Genomic DNA, 16830 nt, shown 5'->3' on the forward strand with positions numbered 1-16830 from the left:
TATCTGACCTTATATAAGCAAGTTTATAATATATAAGCCTCTACCGTAGCTGTCAGATGAGCCTCTAAATATGGAGGGAAAAGGTGAAATCTACTGATGAATACCTGGTCAGTTTATAAACCTGGTGATGGTATTGAAATCTGTCTGCTGAGGAAGTGAATCGTTTCCTTCCCCAGGATGACCTGAATAAATGTCCAAGTAAAGGCAAAAAATGAAGAGATACAAAAAAGCTTCTTAACACCATTGAATGCATGTGCAGTCAGCACCCAGACAAAGCTGTAGGCACAGCGGCACAGACACAGGATATGTCCCTCCCCTGGTGGGGTGGAAACCAGAGACTTGACAGCAACTAATCAAATATGTAGCATGTTGGAAGGTAGTGGGTGCTGTGAAGCCAATAAAGCAGAGAATGGGGACACAGATTGTGGGAGGGTGGCTCCAGTTTCAAATAGAGGCATCAGGAAAGTTTGAAAGTTACATGTGAGTCAACCACATGACATATAATTCCTGAGAAAAGCTGAGGAAGAGTCTCCAGACAGAGGGAGGAAGCAAATGCAGGAGGCCTGTGGCCACAGTGAGCCTGGAGTGCTGGGCAGACCAGGCTGGAAAGATGGAAAGGTGGCTTCCCCAGCCATGGAGCTGGAAGGCGGCAGGTCCAGGACTCACCCCAGCAGTGCAGTTTGAGCTGGTAACCAATGTGCTGTGCCTAGAGGAAGCAAGGGGGCCTCTTAGGGGGCAGCTCCAGTAACTGAGCCCAGACGAGGTGAAGTGGAGCAGGGCGAAGTGAGCAGGGCGGGAACAGAGGAGGAGGAGAGGAAGGCTGGAGTGCGAGCCAGTGGATGGGATGTGGCTGGAGGGGAAGAGGTGTCCAGGTGGGTGGAGGTGTGGATATCTCAATGAGATGGAGAATTCTTGGGAAGGAGCATGTCTGAAAGGGAAGACCAGGATTCCAGCGGTGGACGTGTGAAGTTTGGGTTGCCTGTTATTGTCTAGTTAGTGACAGGGTGAGGACTGAATCCCAGTGGTTCTGCCGCTGAGAGAGAAAGCTGCTGCGCCTACCCTGAACACATCATACTTGTATTCTTTTTTCATAGTTGTGTGCTTGACTATAAAATCAAATGTAGCATGTCATCTTAAAGCCCATGGCCAGTAATAATATCCTTGGCATACAAACTTTTAAAAATATATTTGGAATGTGACTTTACAAATTAATTTAACCTGACCAGCAGGCTCCCATTTCCTTTACTGTCACTGTTGACACTGTCCATTATCCCAGCAGCACAGGGCACCTCCAGGTCCCCACAAGCGTGTCCTTGGAGGGGCAGCATCCCACAAAGGCTGTGTTTTTATTTAACTTCCCTAGAGCTTCTGATGTGCACCCAGGTTTAGAAATCGCTGTCATGGAGCCGAGGGGCTTTGGTCTTAGTGTGCACAGCCTGCTCTATCTGCACAAAAACTAAAATGGAAAGGGGGTGAAGGGCATCACGAGGTGGAGAAACAAAACCAGCACAGATGTGGAATTTTGCTGCCACCATTCATTTCACTGTCCAAGCAATAGTCCTCGTGTTCCCATATGTATGGGTTCTTTGGGTGAAATTTCATGACCCACCACGGAAACTCCACAGCCCTGATGTGTCCACAAATGCAACAAGATTTGTTCACATGTAATGAGGTAAAATACAAGACATTAAAACTGTAAATTAAGTATATTCTAGACTCTCTAATCTTGGAAAGTCTTAATAGCTTTAAGTGTGTGTGTGTGTGTGTGTGTGTGTGTGTGTGTGTGTTCAGAAAATTAGGGTAATAATTTACTGGTTGACATTGCTGTGTACATTTTTATTATCAAAGAAAACATTAACTATTTCTGTCTTCATATTACATTGCAAATGAACAAACATTAAGTACAGGTTATTGTATCACAGTGCCTTTTGGGTACTTAAGTTTCTTAGAATTTAGAGATGCCTTACTCTTATAAAAGAAAACTCCTGAAATTAGAATATTCTAGTCCATGTGACAAGATAAATATGCTAAGAGTCCATAAAGTAGAATCGAGATGGAACATCGAATGGATCATGGAACACACACACACATAAACACAGGATGGAGAACAGGAGTTAAAAATATTTCAGCAAAGATTTCCAAATAATATTAAATACCAAGGATTTCTATTAAACTCAAAGTCATAAGGAAAGCAAGATGCTGATGACAAAGAAGCACAGAGTCCTATCCAGAAACCCAACAAATATCTCTAGAAGCTATGCAATGAAGTATTGGATCAAAAGTTTAAAAAATCTGGATTGTTCCTAGGAAAAATGCAAGGAATGAACCAAAGTTACAGCTAAATGGTCCTGACTGATCTGGGTCACATGAGGTGTCTGTGACAAATCTACTTATCGATAAAGGAAGCACAAAGATCCTGGTACTCAATCTCCAGCCTGGGAATATTCCCGCTATGAAGTTGGCCTTCTCCTTGATGGCACAATGCCTGTGGACAATTAAATATTCTCTAATTACTACAAAAAGGTACTAACACTTGGAAAAACATATAAGTAACAAAATAAACCAATAGCTACAATTATATCTTTGGTAATAGCCTTCAAAAATGTAGTGCAGGACATATTCTGCATGTATTCTGGTACCTTTAATACAAAAACAACAAAAACAAAAAAGTAAGCTATTTTGAAAGGACTGCTTGTGAAATTTGCTAACAGATCAGTTCCCTTTTCTAAACAGAAAAAGCAGAGCATAGTTTCTTTGATGACAGGGTAAGGACTGAATCCCAGTGTCTCTGCCCACTGAGAGAAGGCTGCTGTGCCCATCCTGAATGCAGCATACTTGTGTTCTTGTTTCATAGGTGTGTGCTTCAGAAGCTCGGGTTCTCAGACATCACGTGAGAACAATTGAGGGAGGAGATGGATTGCAGTCAGAGCAGTGATTCAACTCTGGGTCCATAAGGATCTCCTGGGGCCTTGATGAACAGGCCGAGGACTGGGTTGTTGCACCCCTGTCCCCCACCCCCCACCTTTAGATCCTGATTCATTGACTCTGCAAGGCAGTAATCCAGCACATTTCACTTAAGAGTATTATCACTCTTGCATAGTCACCCTTATGCAAACCAAGCAACTATGTTTCTTAAACTTTTCCTGTGTCAGAAATTGTGTCAGGCCTCCAGCATTATGTCATAAAAATGGCAATCAGCCCAATCCTTACATATATAACTCACATTATTATTTTTTCTAGTTCTCTGTAGAACAGGCACCACTAGACCTATAATACTATGCTTCTTACATACTACTCTGCCATAAGAAAAGATAAAATACTGTCATTTGTGACAACATGGATAGACCTTGAGATTATTATACTAAGCAAAATAAATCAGAGAGAAAAAGTCAAGAACCATATCATTTCACTCATTTGTGGGATATAAAGCTGAAAGCAACAAAGGAACAAGAAAAACAAACAAAGAAACGAAAACTCATAGACACAGACAACAGTTTAGTGGTTACCAGATGGTAAAGAGGTGGGGGGGTAATAGATGAGGGTAAACGGGATCAAATATATGATGACGGAAGTAGAACTGACTCTGTGTGGTGAACACATAATGCAATATATATATATATATATATATATATATATATATATATATATATATATATATACATATATATGCGCAATATATGTATTATAGACTTGAAATCTATGTAATTTTACTAACCATTGTCACCCCAATAAATTTAATTTAAAAAAATGGATAGCGGTAAGCATGGCGTCATTGTACATATATCATGTATGGCAACTTTTACTTGAAAATAGTGTTTCTTACGAAAATTCAATAATGAAGAAATGTTAGGATTTCTAATAGAAATAAAAGAAAACAGAAAAAAGAGAAGAAAAGACAAAGAAAGAAAAGAGGAAGAAGCTGCTTTTTTTTTTTAACTAAGCCATCCTGCCACCTGTTGGCAGCTCAGCGGCAGCTCAGCTTGGGCCAGACTCGAACCGCTGTTGCTCAGAGCTGAAACTCTTGAGCAAACGCTTAACCAACTGAGCCACTCGGCCAGCCCAAGAAGCTGCTTTTTGATAACTGTCATACACCATGACCCTGCATCTCTTTTTAGTCAGCTTTGCCCAGAAGGAATCCTTCCTGCCTCCACTGGCTGGCCTCCTGCAGCTCCTAAAACAGTGGATGCAAAACTTTCAGAACAAGTCTTGTCACTGTGCCCAAAAGGGAAAACAGACAAATGCTTTGGAAAATTTCATTTTCCGGGCCTTTGGTTGTCCACACAGCAGGGCCCCTTACAGATGGACAGAGTGAAGGTCTTGATGAACAGTAAATGCAGACACTCAGCAAGTGACTGGGCCTGCAGTCTGCTGGGCTAACTGCCATAGTATTTGAAGATGGCTAGAACAAGCACTTTCAGGCTTTAAGTGCTGCCTGGGCCACTCGCCCCATTTACCAAATGTGGAATCAGAGGCTCAGAGAATTTTTAGACTTTTCCAAAACCATGGGTTGTAAGCCATAATCTCTTATTGACTATGACCCTCTGCTCTGCCCATATCTAATTTTATAAGTGTGTATGTAGTGTTCTCTCTGATGAAACCTTTTTGTTGTCATGCTGAAATGCCAGGGCAAACACTAGTGACACCTCATGATAACTGAGCACTGGGAGGAGCCAGCACTGGGCGAAGCCCACATGTGTGTTGCCTCTAGAGAACATAAGTCGTGTTGAGTAACTGTCCTTCTGTGGTAAATATTGGGTTGTCGGAAAAGTCATGATGTATTTTTTTCTGTTTTTCATTGTAAAAATGTGTCATGACTTTTCCGACAACCCAATAGCAGGTGCTTACTCTGCGACTGAGAAGACACATAAAAGTGTATTCAGTGTGACCCATTAAGTAAAAAGATCATCCTCTAAAATTCCAAGGAAAGAGGGCTGTGACGTAGCTGCCTTCTCCTGGGGGTATCTAGTGGTATCTCATAGTATTTTCTTGTGTTAAAAATATGAACGTATACTTACCTGGCAGGGGAGATACCATGATCATGAAGGTGGTTTTCCCAGGGCGAGGCTTATCCATTGCACTCTGGATGTGCTGACCCCTTGCGATTTCCCCAAATGTGGGAAACTCGACTGCATAATTTGTGGTAGTGGGGGACTGCGTTCGCGCTCTCCCCTAAAAAAAAAATATGAACGTAAACCATTAAAAGCTCCAAGGCCCCAGAAACTGTGACAAGAAGTCACAGCCTTTGTGAAGGCCCTAATCTCACTATTGATCAGAAGAGACCCACAGGTGTGGGGCGGTGAGGAGTGAGTGCCACTTTGGGGTCCCTCCCAGGGCCTGGAGACTGTCTGCTCAAAGCTGTCATCCATGCCCCTCAGTAAAACAAACACCAAATCACCTTTGGCTCTGGAAAACAGATGACATGGTGGAGCCCGGTGCCTCTGAGATCTGGGCAGGGACAGGGAAGAGCTGACCATGTCTTCCTCAGGGCAACCACTGGGCATTCACAGCAGTATACTTTGGCCACCACCAGCCCCATGTGCACACAAATGCCAATGATCTAGTTCTGTTTCCTCCTGGAGTTTTTTCATTTGAAATATACGACAGGGCTCAGATGCATAAGTGGTCAGGGAAGGTTGCAGACCTCAGCAGCCCATGAGAACTTGACCTATTCAGAAAGCTCAGCAACTCACGCTGAATTGCTCAGATATGTGTGGCCAAGTTTTACAGTTTTGTGAAGTTGGGCAAGTGAGTTTTTCTAGACTTCAACTTTCTTATCTGTGTGGCTAGAGGGTTGGCCTGGATTAAAGATGAGAGCCAGCTCTAACAATGTCTGTCTCTGAATTTGAGGAGGCTGTCTTGACTAGACTTCTCAGAAGCACAATGCAGTATTCAGATTATTGTGGATCCAGGAATGGCTGCTAGTTTTTAATCAGTCCACCCTTATTTGTCATCCTGAGTTGTTCTTCTTGACTAGTTATTTATCTGGAGATAGAAAGCAATGAGTTAAATCATCTCACATATTGCCTTCCCAGTCTTCTCAGCATGTATACACCCGTTTTCCCTCTGAAGAAATGCAGGCAGCTGCATTGATTTCCAAAAAGAGGAGGTGCTTAGAACAAATTGGACTTTGTTTCAGGCATCTGTGAGAAAAAGGATTTTGCCTTAACTTTCCTTGAGATAGACTTCCAGATCAAATGAGATAGATAGACCCACCAACTCTAAAGGCATCTGACTTTTTGTGATGAAGTCTGTTTCCTTCTTTTTTCCTCAGGGAGATGGAAACAACTGTTGCAGTAGTACTTTGGATTATTTACCTGAAGGTGTAAAAAAAAGGTGTTTCTTTTTCCATCCAACCACCTGATTTTCTATAAAAGACTCCTTATAGAGTTCAGATGTGTATCATAAAGTGTAGGAAGTGTTGCAAATTGCAAAGTGGATATAATTTGGCAAAATAAACAAAAACTAGGGGTTGTTGAATAAGGTGATTCAGGGTTATTGTTTCTATCCTGCTTACCAAACTGAACCACCAGTTATAATAACTGTGAGCAGGTTATCATGTCTGGGCAAGTGGTGGGCCAGGCACCACCTGTCTCCCTTTCTGGGCAAATGCAAGGCTCCAGGGAGTGGGACCAACGTGTACTCATGTGGTCTCATTCAGTGACAGTTTAAAAGTCTTGGTTAAATTTGTCCACTCTTACAATTAATTTCTTCAGATTTGATTTGTGCTTCAGACTACAGTACATAACAGCTAAGTACTTTTCCATCATGCTGGTCACTTAAATTCCTAAGTCTGTCCCCTCACGCTTGAAAGCTAAGGCTATATAGCATCTCAAAGGTCCCGTTTCACTAATAGTTTGAAGTCTAGGAAAATATTGGGTTGTTGGAAAAGTCATGACATATTGGTTCTATGTTTTTCATTGCAAAGATGCATCATCACTTTTCTGACAACCCAATAATATGTTGTGGAAATTAGGGAAACATAATGTGTCTTTATCGGGTCCTTTTAAATAACATTTCTAGATAGGGCAATCATTTAAATTCTTCTTTCCAGAAGGCCAGTTTTGAGATTCTTTTTAACCTTTCCCTTCTCTCCACTTGAAAAATTTTTTATTATTACATGTTAACCATGTGAGACTGTAAATCTACCATACTGACCAGTAGCCTACATGAACTATTTGGGCATGTCATTTTTCTTTATGCCACAAACCATGAAAGTAAATGACACAATGGCATTATAATTGATGAACTCCCAAGCCTAACAGTCTTCTGTGTGCCTCCTGTTACCCTGATTTCATCTTATGGAAGAAACCCTGAGGGTGAATGGAAATAGGTAATTACAAAAAATAACACCAGGCCCATTTTAGTAATTTTTCAGGAAAATGTTGAAATATAGACAGTCTAGTGAAAACATGATTAAAGGGGAGGAAAAAAATCTATGGAATTCTAGTTGCTACAGGAACACTCAGAACTCCCTAGAGTGAGCAGAGAAAGGGAGATGATGCATTGTCCTTTTTCCTAATTGAATAAAAAGCTGAATTAGTCATGCTGACTCACAACTTATTCCTGTTCTTGATAGTTTTTGCATATTTTGTGATACTTTTCCATAGGCTTTGAGCCAGCACTCTCGCCATGACCCTTGGACTCTTTTCCTGGATCTCTAGGTGTATTTGATGTGTTAGGCGTCTGTGAGCACCTGTGTGGCTGTGAGATATCTCCCAGGCCCAAACCTCAGCAGTACAGGGGCAGGGGCCAGCGGAGCCCCTCAGTGGATTTCCTGGAGCACTGTTTTGATTTTGAAGCTTGTCCATGTAATAGCTATTTAAAATAATAAAAATAAACTCCATGTGACTATTGCCTACCCCTGAAATTTGGAAATTTGTATGTAGACTGATTGTTTTACCAAATACATATCACAGAGTAAGTTATGTGATTTGACATTATAAACATAGTTGAGTTAGGGCAACTCAAAGTCCGCCTTTTCACCACTAAACCATGGGTGTTTTGTACAGCAGGAGCTATTACGCCTTCATGGTGGGAGGCATATGGGAGAAGGTAAAAAAGTCAAGATGTTTTGTTGTTGTTGTTTGTGGGTTTGTTTCTGTTATGAACATGTGGAATGTGTATTAACCATTTTTAAAATCTCTTTTAAAACTATAGTAATCAATGAAACATACATATGTCATAATTTGCTGGCAGACATTTGTGTAGCTATGGTCACTGCCAGGAATTATATTAGATACTCCAAGGAACTATGTTTTTTAGTGCTGGCCACCGACTGCGTTACTGATACACTATCAGCCAATTTTTTCAAAAATACTTATTTTTATTATTTTGCATGATCATGTGGGCTGCTGGTTCCTCAAATGTGCCTTTGACACACTTCTCTGATTATCAGAGAAAAAGATGTTCAGGCAGATGAGGAATATGTTTATTAAAAAGATAAATATACACACAATAAAGGTTTAGTTATCTTCTTATGGTAATGAAAAGAACATTTTTTAAGAGCCAAACATTTCTATTTATAACTTGGAATATTATAACACAGAATTTAAAAAATTGGCTCTCTGAGAGTGTTAACTACCTTCAGGGTAATACAAATTACAATAAACAAAATTCCTAATATGAATATTTAAAGAATCCCACTTGTTTTGATTACAAACTCAAAGAGATCTGATAGCTGCAAAAACAAAATTTTTAACTCACATAGAAGATGATTCTGATTTCCATATTTGTTTCTAATTATTCTAGTCATAGTCTCCTTTCTCCTTCCCAATCCCATTTCTGCCCACAAGATGCAGCATGGACCTCAGTGCAGCACAATGGCTCCCACTTGGCCAGGGTCAAAAGCTCGAATGAAGAAAACCCCCCTCCTGTGGTTTTCAAGTACAGGGCCAGCATGGACCAGCTCCAGGCCATAACCAACCGTGCGAACCGCTGCCAACAGGAGCTGGCTTTCCACTGCAAGAAGTCAAGGCTTTCACCTCACCATGGTGAGTACCCACAGCAACCCACCCTCATGGGGTGGAGTTCCCACAGGCCAAGTGGCCTGCACAGATGCCTGAGAACCTGTGCACTATGGGCCACAATCTGGAAATTACAGGATGCTTTTCCTTGGAACAAAGAGCAAGGTCAATATCTGTTGCTCTTTGCTCAAAGCCATGAATGACCTCAGTGCAGCAGCCCATGAGTTCACTTGGGTTTGCAAGTGGGCTGTGGCAGAGCACTTGGGCCTAAGATCTTGTCAAGGTCCAGGGGTATTTTTCCTTTGGCATCCTTAAGGTTTCTGTGTTACAGATAGCTTCATGGGACATGATTATGGGTGACCAATGAGGAAGTTAGGTAATAGTCAGTGTGGATTCTGAGAAACTATTACATCACCGTCCTGTTGATGCTAAATCACTGGGATTGTAATTGTGCCTGAAGAGGACAGTGAACCAACAGCTAAAATGACTGAGGTAGCAGAGCCATGCACGATGGTCATTGATATTTCTTCCGTTCCTTCTCAATCCAGCCTCTGATTCTTCTTCAAGTTATTCCGAATTATTTTTATGCAAATTCTCTAGGTTACTCAGAGAAATCTTGAATGGAGCCAAAGGCATTTTTACCTTTAAAAACACTGGATGGTTCTTATTTTATAGAGAAAATGAAAAATTCCAATGTAAATGTGTATAATGATTTCTTTGCTCTTCAATCTATGAAAAAATATGTTGAATAATTACGTTTTTTAAATGGTATTTTGAAAAATAACTACTCAATATCTGGGCTAAAAGGATCTTCTACCCCCTGGGAATACATTCTCAACACATTAGAAAAACAAGACTGTTGATACTGATTTCGTGGCATGTTTCTCACCCACTGGGCCTGCTGTGAGTGGTAACAAGCTGAGGGGCTGTCAGCAGAAGCAGAAGTCTCACTGAACTGGGAGCCCTATGAGCAGTGGCCTTATAATGTAGGGAGAGGCTAGGCTATGTTCCAGGTGGGGCCTGATGGGGAAAGCCTAAGGTTTGAAAGAGCACACTGAAATGGACAGGCATCTTCGCAGAGCCAACTGATGGGATGTCACTTCCGTTTCCCCTCCTCCCCTCACTCTTTGTTTACCAGAGACTGTTTCCCCTCACCCTGGGCTCTGCCTTTTGTGATCATCCTTACTGGCTGTGCTGTAACCTAATGGGGCCTCATCAGAGACTTTAGCATAATTGTGCAGTCCTGTGGAGCTGAGAGGCCTCAGTCACGTACTTGCGTACATGTGGGCTGTGCTGAGAACTGAACTGGAGATACCTCAGAATTGTTCTGAGCCTGAGACTCACCTCAGGCAGCAAAAAGGCTTTTCAGGGCCATTGCTTTAGTTTCCAAATACAGAGCTAACCCATTCAATATAAAAAGAAGCACATGTCTCCAAGAAACTTCTAAGACATGATATGAAGTACCAGTGTATTTAGCTAATGAATGAAGTGAAAGAAATCCATATTTTGCATAATATTAAATTCTTTCAATGGTCTATTAGGATCGCAAACAGATTTCAGATTCAGTGTATAAATTATTCTGGTTTTTACTTTGATGATAATTTTTAATGTAATTTCCAAATAAATTATATATTTGGAGTCCTCAAGAAAAATATGTAAATATAATGCCTGTATGAGTGAGGGACTACTTGATCATTTTCTAATACAAGAAAAAGATTTGCAAGTCTTGATATTAAAATATATTTACACAGTTGGAAATCCTCTTAAAAAATATCCTATTCAGAGTTAAAATAGCTTCACTTCTAAAATAGCCTCTTTATGTTTTAATAGAGGGGAGTAAGGGCACTCTATTGGGGAGGCAGGTAGTAGGGGCCAAAGTAGGTGTCACCTTTCTCATACTTGTCTTTCAGATGGAACCCCAGTGAGCTGGTGGGTTGGAAGAACCAATGAAACACACACTTACTGGGGAGGTTCTCTGCCTGATGCTCAAAAGTGTACTTGTGGATTAGAGGGGAACTGCATTGATTCTCAATATTACTGCAACTGTGATGCTGACCGGAATGAATGGTGATTTCCATATAATTTCCCTGTGCAAACTGTAATTTTTTTATTGCTTAAGCTATGTACTTTAGGTAGACATTGGACAAGGCAGTACAATAAAGAGAATAAAGTATTTCCTAGCAAGTGAAAAGGATAAACTTTGACATGTATGATGGACTTAACCTGAAGCCTAAAATATAAAGGTAGCTGTTTCTGTTTACCTGTGAATAAATAATCATACTCACTTTATTTTTCTAGTAAGACAAAAGAGGGATGCTAGATTAATGTTTCCCATTCACTAAAAGTAAAATATTAGGCTTCTTAAAGTTAAGCTTAACCCAGTTAATAAGATAAACCACCCAAGGCTGACTCAGGACTGTTTGCTGACCTCCCTAATTTCTAGTTGTGTTTTTAAATGCTCACATAGAGGAAACCAGGCATGACATTGAGTCCATGAAATGGGATATTTGGAACATATAGCTGCCCATAGAGATACATATCTCAAAAGGCTACAACTCAAAGAAAAGGTGAACAGGGATGAATCTTCCAGTTAGCACTCTAGGTAGAAAAAAATAGCTCCCTGAAAACTCCTGTCTACAGACCTGCCCTCACACAGGTTTAGCGTCCATATTTACATGACCTGAATGGTCCCTGAATTAAGTAAACCTTGCCACAGGTTGGAAACACCAATGGTTTATTGTTGAATTACATGAAATTTTTGTACAGGCCTTACAGGATTCCCACAGATAAAATGCCACCAAACATGAGCTCACAATCCAGTGTTACACACAACACTGCAGGAGAGAAATAGAGGCAGAAGAAACCACAAAGACAGATTGGATGCCTCAAAATCACAGCTGATGGATACATTAAAAACGTAAATAAATACATGAGCTGTTTGAAAAATAAATACTGGCATTGAAACATGGGAAAGCAATCAGATACTACTAACAGAGATGACTGTGGTTTACAACAGAACCAAATGAAAGTTTAGAAATGAAAATATTATCATTGAAATCTAAGACTTGTTGGACCAAATAATAGACACACATGATCAGAAAATTGGTGAAATGAAAAATACATGTAAATAAAGGGCAGACTAGAGCATAGAGAAACAAAGTGGTAACTAAGAAAGCAGTGACATAGAGGAGTGGTGGAGAAGACTGAACATGTGTCTGATTAAGTTTCAAAGGAGAAGACTGAAGATAATTAAGAAGAGGCAATATTCACATAGCTGAGAAATTCCCGATTTGAAAAAGTATTAGAATACCATGCAGGATAAATAAAAGTAAATCCATATCTTGACACATGGTGAAATCAAAGAACACTAAAGAGAATGTTAAAAGGAGCAGAGATTAATGGAAGGCTCTTCAAAGGAAAGAACTAGACAGCCAGCTGACCTCTGCTCAACAGTGCAGAGCAGCCCCACAGATGGGACACTCCCTTCACGGTGCAAAAGTAAAGCAACTGCCCAATGCTAAGTATTCACTGTTTTCAAAAGTGAAATAAAATGAAGATCCAGACAAACAGACACTGAAGAAACTTACCACCAGCAGACTCCACAAGAAGACTTAAAAAAACATATTTAAGAATGGTTTTCAGAATGAAAGAAAGTGATTTATAAAGTCTCAGAGGCAAGAAGGAATACTGAGGAAATAAATTTATAAGCTCAGAGGTTAAAAAATAAAACAGGTAAATACCAGACATCAATAACATATAACTATATATGGAATTGAAACATAAGAATTCTGATTCTATTACCAAGATGATTATGCTTTACAAAGGAATGAAAAGAATGTTCAGAGGGCCAGCTGAATGGCTCAGTTGGTTAAGAGCTCACTCAAGAGTATGAGCTCTGAGCAACAGTGGTTCGATTCTCAGCCTTAGCTGAGCTGCCAACAGGTGGCAGGATGGCTCAGCTAAAAAAAAAAAAAAAAAAATGTTCAGAAATGAAAATGTCATTGAAATTTAAAACTTGTTTTGTAAATATTTATTAGCATTAAGTTGCTTAAGGTGTAGGCATTACAATTTTAAGTGTAACCTCTAAAAGAATTGAAACAGAGCATGCAGTATTCAAATCAATAGAGGGAAGAAAGAAAAAATGAGATTTTAAAAATTTAGTTACTCCAAAAGAAGATAGCAAATGAGATTTTAAAAAGAAGAGGAAGCAACAAGTATGAAATAAGATCAAAATGTATGAGTAATCATGCACAATAAATGTTGCAAAAACATCCATTTAAATCCAGATATGTCATATTGAATTAAAAACAAGTTTAGCTTGTTTGTACACCTAGAAATATTGGAAGTAAAATGCTAGAAAAAAAATTTTACTAGGCAAATATACATAAAAGTAAGTAAATTTTAAAAGTCTTAATATGGACAAGATTACTATTACTATACTGATACTTTTTTAATTTCACCAGAAAAAAACTAAAAATCCCAAGCTTCTATGCTTCTAATAAAAATGACCCAAAATGGATATAGAAAAATACTGACAGAATTGAAAGAAGAAACTCAAATCAACCATAATAAGAAGATGTTTAAACATACATCTGTCAGTAATTGGTAAGTCAAGCAGGCAAAAATTGATAGGATATAGATATTTTTAAATGAAATTGACAGCTTGATTTATTAGACACATAAAATTATAGAATACATACTTTTCTCAAGCACAATGGCACATTTTTGCAAACTGATTTCCCTAATGTTCCATAAAGCAAAACAGAAAGTTTTACAATAGTTATCATACAGTTTCTCTGATTATAATGCAACTGTGTTGGAAATGAATAGTATATATATATATATATATATATATATATATATATATATATATATATATATATATATGGCAAATTCAAAACCAAAAAAAAGTTGAAAACAAAGAAATAAAGATTACATTATTCATAGAAAATATGGTTGTCTACAAAGAAAACCCATGAGTAGCTCGAACAATTCTGAAGACGGAAACAAGGTGTGGGGATCAGCCTTACCAGACCGAAGAGTGTTAGGATGCTGCAGTAATTAATACAGCCTGGCTTTGCCAATGAGATGAGCAAAAGCACAGCAGAACCCAACAGAGAGCCCAAGCGTTTTCAAAACATGGAATTCTGGGTGATGATAATTGTGTTGTCACCAGTTCCTTTTTCTACTGAACAATTGTAAGACATGAAAGTTGACCCATTATTTCTCCCCTGTAGCTTTCTCAACAACTCAAAGCTCTGTTATACCTCAAACACGTCTACTGAAAGTGAACGATAAGAATAATTTCTAGAGCATTAGGAATTAAAACAAAAAGGAGGTCGATTTGGAAGTTCTCTTACTGAATGTTTAAACTTATGAGAAATTATCATGTCTAGATATGCAATGTTTACCAATTTTGGAAAAAAATTGAGAAGCAAGAAAAAAACTGAATTATAACTATAGATTAGGCAGCTCCTGGTGACCATGGCAATTAATATATCTTACATAAAAGTGTGGGCACTTGGGAATGGCCAGTACTAATGAGGAACTTATAAATAACAATTCTTTAAAATTCCCTCAGATTCAGGAAGGCACTTTGCAAACGACAAAATGAAAAAGACTATTATAACATCTTACTTCATACACACAACAAGCATCATGATTTTCCTTCAGTGTTTTCAGGCTCTATGTGCACTGTCAGTGGTAAAAACAGAATTAAAGTCAAATTTTCACTACATTAAAAAGTGTAGCTTTTAAATTGTTCTTTAAAATTCAAGAATCCTCAGTTAACTAATGCACTGACATTTTCCCTTTAGGGTATTCTACCAAAATAGCAATCACAAGAATTAAAACACTTATATGTAACATTTACTGATATTTAACACCAGTAATTAATTTTGTTCATTATCCCCACATTTATAATAAAATAAATTTCCAGACTGGCAGCCATTCCCAACAAAGCCAGGTGTTACATCTTTGGGGCAATCTGCCTGTGTAACTCCATCAACAGGAATTACAGGGGCTTACCCAGATCAACTGGCTGTTTAATTTAGTCTTATTTTTATGAAAAACCTAATTCAAAAACATTGTTTTTTTAACTTTCAGGATATGTAATTCATATTTTTCCTATCTTAGTATATGCACTGCCAGTCACTGTATTAAAAATTTTAAACAAAGTAAAAATTTAATAATTAAAAAATTTCCACCTTAAAAGAACATTTAAATGCCTAGACAGGATTGTAATAGTTAACTATTAAGTTATGCAGATTTTTTTTGCAGTAAAACTATTAGGCTGAAACCTATGAAATTGCTGATTTTTTGACCTGCAAAACCAGAGCAGATTCTAAAGCTTCAACTTGTACATAAAGGAGTGGTGGCTTTGTAATTGTTAGGAATTAAAACTAACTAGGTTCATCACAGGTACAGGTCGTCAAAATGATAAATTAGACAAACTATTATTTGTCCATAAGCCAAAAGTGCAGATGTAATTGAAGTATACAATAAAAAACATGAACAGCTTGTAAGGTGTAGAAAAATCTCCTTACTTTGTCCAGAGAAGACATTGGGGTGCAGCCAGCTTACCACCCAGTTCTCTTGCCCCTCGTCCAGTCCTTATTGTCTTGCAACCACAGACATTAATGCTTCCCCAAATATTCACTTACATGGTGATAGTATTGTTGCTATTGTTATTATTTATAATGTCCACTAGGTTTCCTGGGGACATTGATGGTGGCTTTTATGTCCACATCCCCAAAACACAGGGCCTCACAAATAGAAGATGTGCAGTATGCATTAGTCGAATGAATGGATGATGACAGTCACAGATAAAGCACTTCTCCATGCATTACCTCACTTACTAATGTTAAGAATGCATCCTGTCACACTTATATCTTGGTTTTGCATCAGCATATTGCTTTGTCCTTGTTTTTAAATTTGTGGTATTGACAAGTAAGGAAATGCCTAATAACCACAACAGGCATTTCTGAACCTTTAGTAAAAAAATACTTTTGTCAGTCAGGTATGTTTTTTCAAGGCAGGTTGCTCTTGCATTGTAAGTTCTGCATTTAAGTATTACACAGTGGCTAAAATGGAGAGAGCTGTAAGTGCTTAATCACATTGAAAATGTAATCTCCTGTGTGTGCCTATGATGGGAGTTTGGACCTGCTGGCTTTCTTCTCTGTGGACAGGGAAAAGGACAACGGCCTCTTGTCCTCAGACAACCTCATTAAATATATTTCTGTGTCTTTAAATGTTCACATAAGCCGTTTGATTTCCCTGCTGTTAGGTATTTACAAATGTAGCTTATTACCTCTTGAACTGTAATAAAGACTGTTACTTCTCTGTGTGTCATTCAGAGGAAGGTGAAGGTGGTTATGTTTATGTTCTAGGACCAGCGACACTGTCGTCCTTTCCTGTAAGGAGCACTTGCCAGTCACTCGGGTTGTGATGACAGACGCAGGCCGACCACACTCCGAAGCAGCCTACACACTGGGGCCTCTGCTCTGCCAGGGGGACAGTAAGTAGTGGCAGAGGAAGTGTCTTGAGCCCTGACAACAAATGCAGGTCAATGTGTCATGAGAAATTTAGCTGCGTGGGTTCACAAGAACATGGTCTCTCTTGATAATCCATATTTCATGAGGGATGTATTAATTTATAAAATAAGTGTATATTGTCATCGTAATTGAGAAAAATATGTTACCTCTGGATTATGTGTCTCTTCTACAGTATTTACCTTAAGTCAGACTACTGCTGTGAAGAGTCATAGAATCAATTGAAATATTATGTCACTTGATCAGCAAACATTTAATATTTACCTACTAAGTATAAAGCATTCTGCTACATGCTAAAATGCCTAAGATTGGTAAGA

At 38.9% G+C, this 16830-nt stretch overlaps 1 protein-coding gene across 1 annotated transcript in view; it reads left to right on the forward strand.

Annotated features, from left to right (window-relative positions):
• Positions 1–16479, forward strand: part of LOC109377795 (contactin-associated protein-like 3) — a gene marked incomplete at both ends in the record, with an annotated part of 61736 nt that extends 45257 nt beyond the window's left edge. The window contains 3 exons of the mRNA XM_019634257.1: positions 8793–8990; positions 10874–11030; positions 16352–16479. Of these exons, the coding sequence (XP_019489802.1) occupies positions 8793–8990; positions 10874–11030; positions 16352–16479 (483 nt within the window). The remainder of the gene's footprint in view (positions 1–8792; positions 8991–10873; positions 11031–16351) is intronic.
• Positions 16480–16830: the final 351 nt, after the last annotated feature.

Source organism: Hipposideros armiger, unplaced genomic scaffold (genome assembly GCF_001890085.2).
Source record: "Hipposideros armiger isolate ML-2016 unplaced genomic scaffold, ASM189008v1 scaffold_1559, whole genome shotgun sequence".
NCBI classification, from domain to species: domain Eukaryota; kingdom Metazoa; phylum Chordata; class Mammalia; order Chiroptera; family Hipposideridae; genus Hipposideros; species Hipposideros armiger.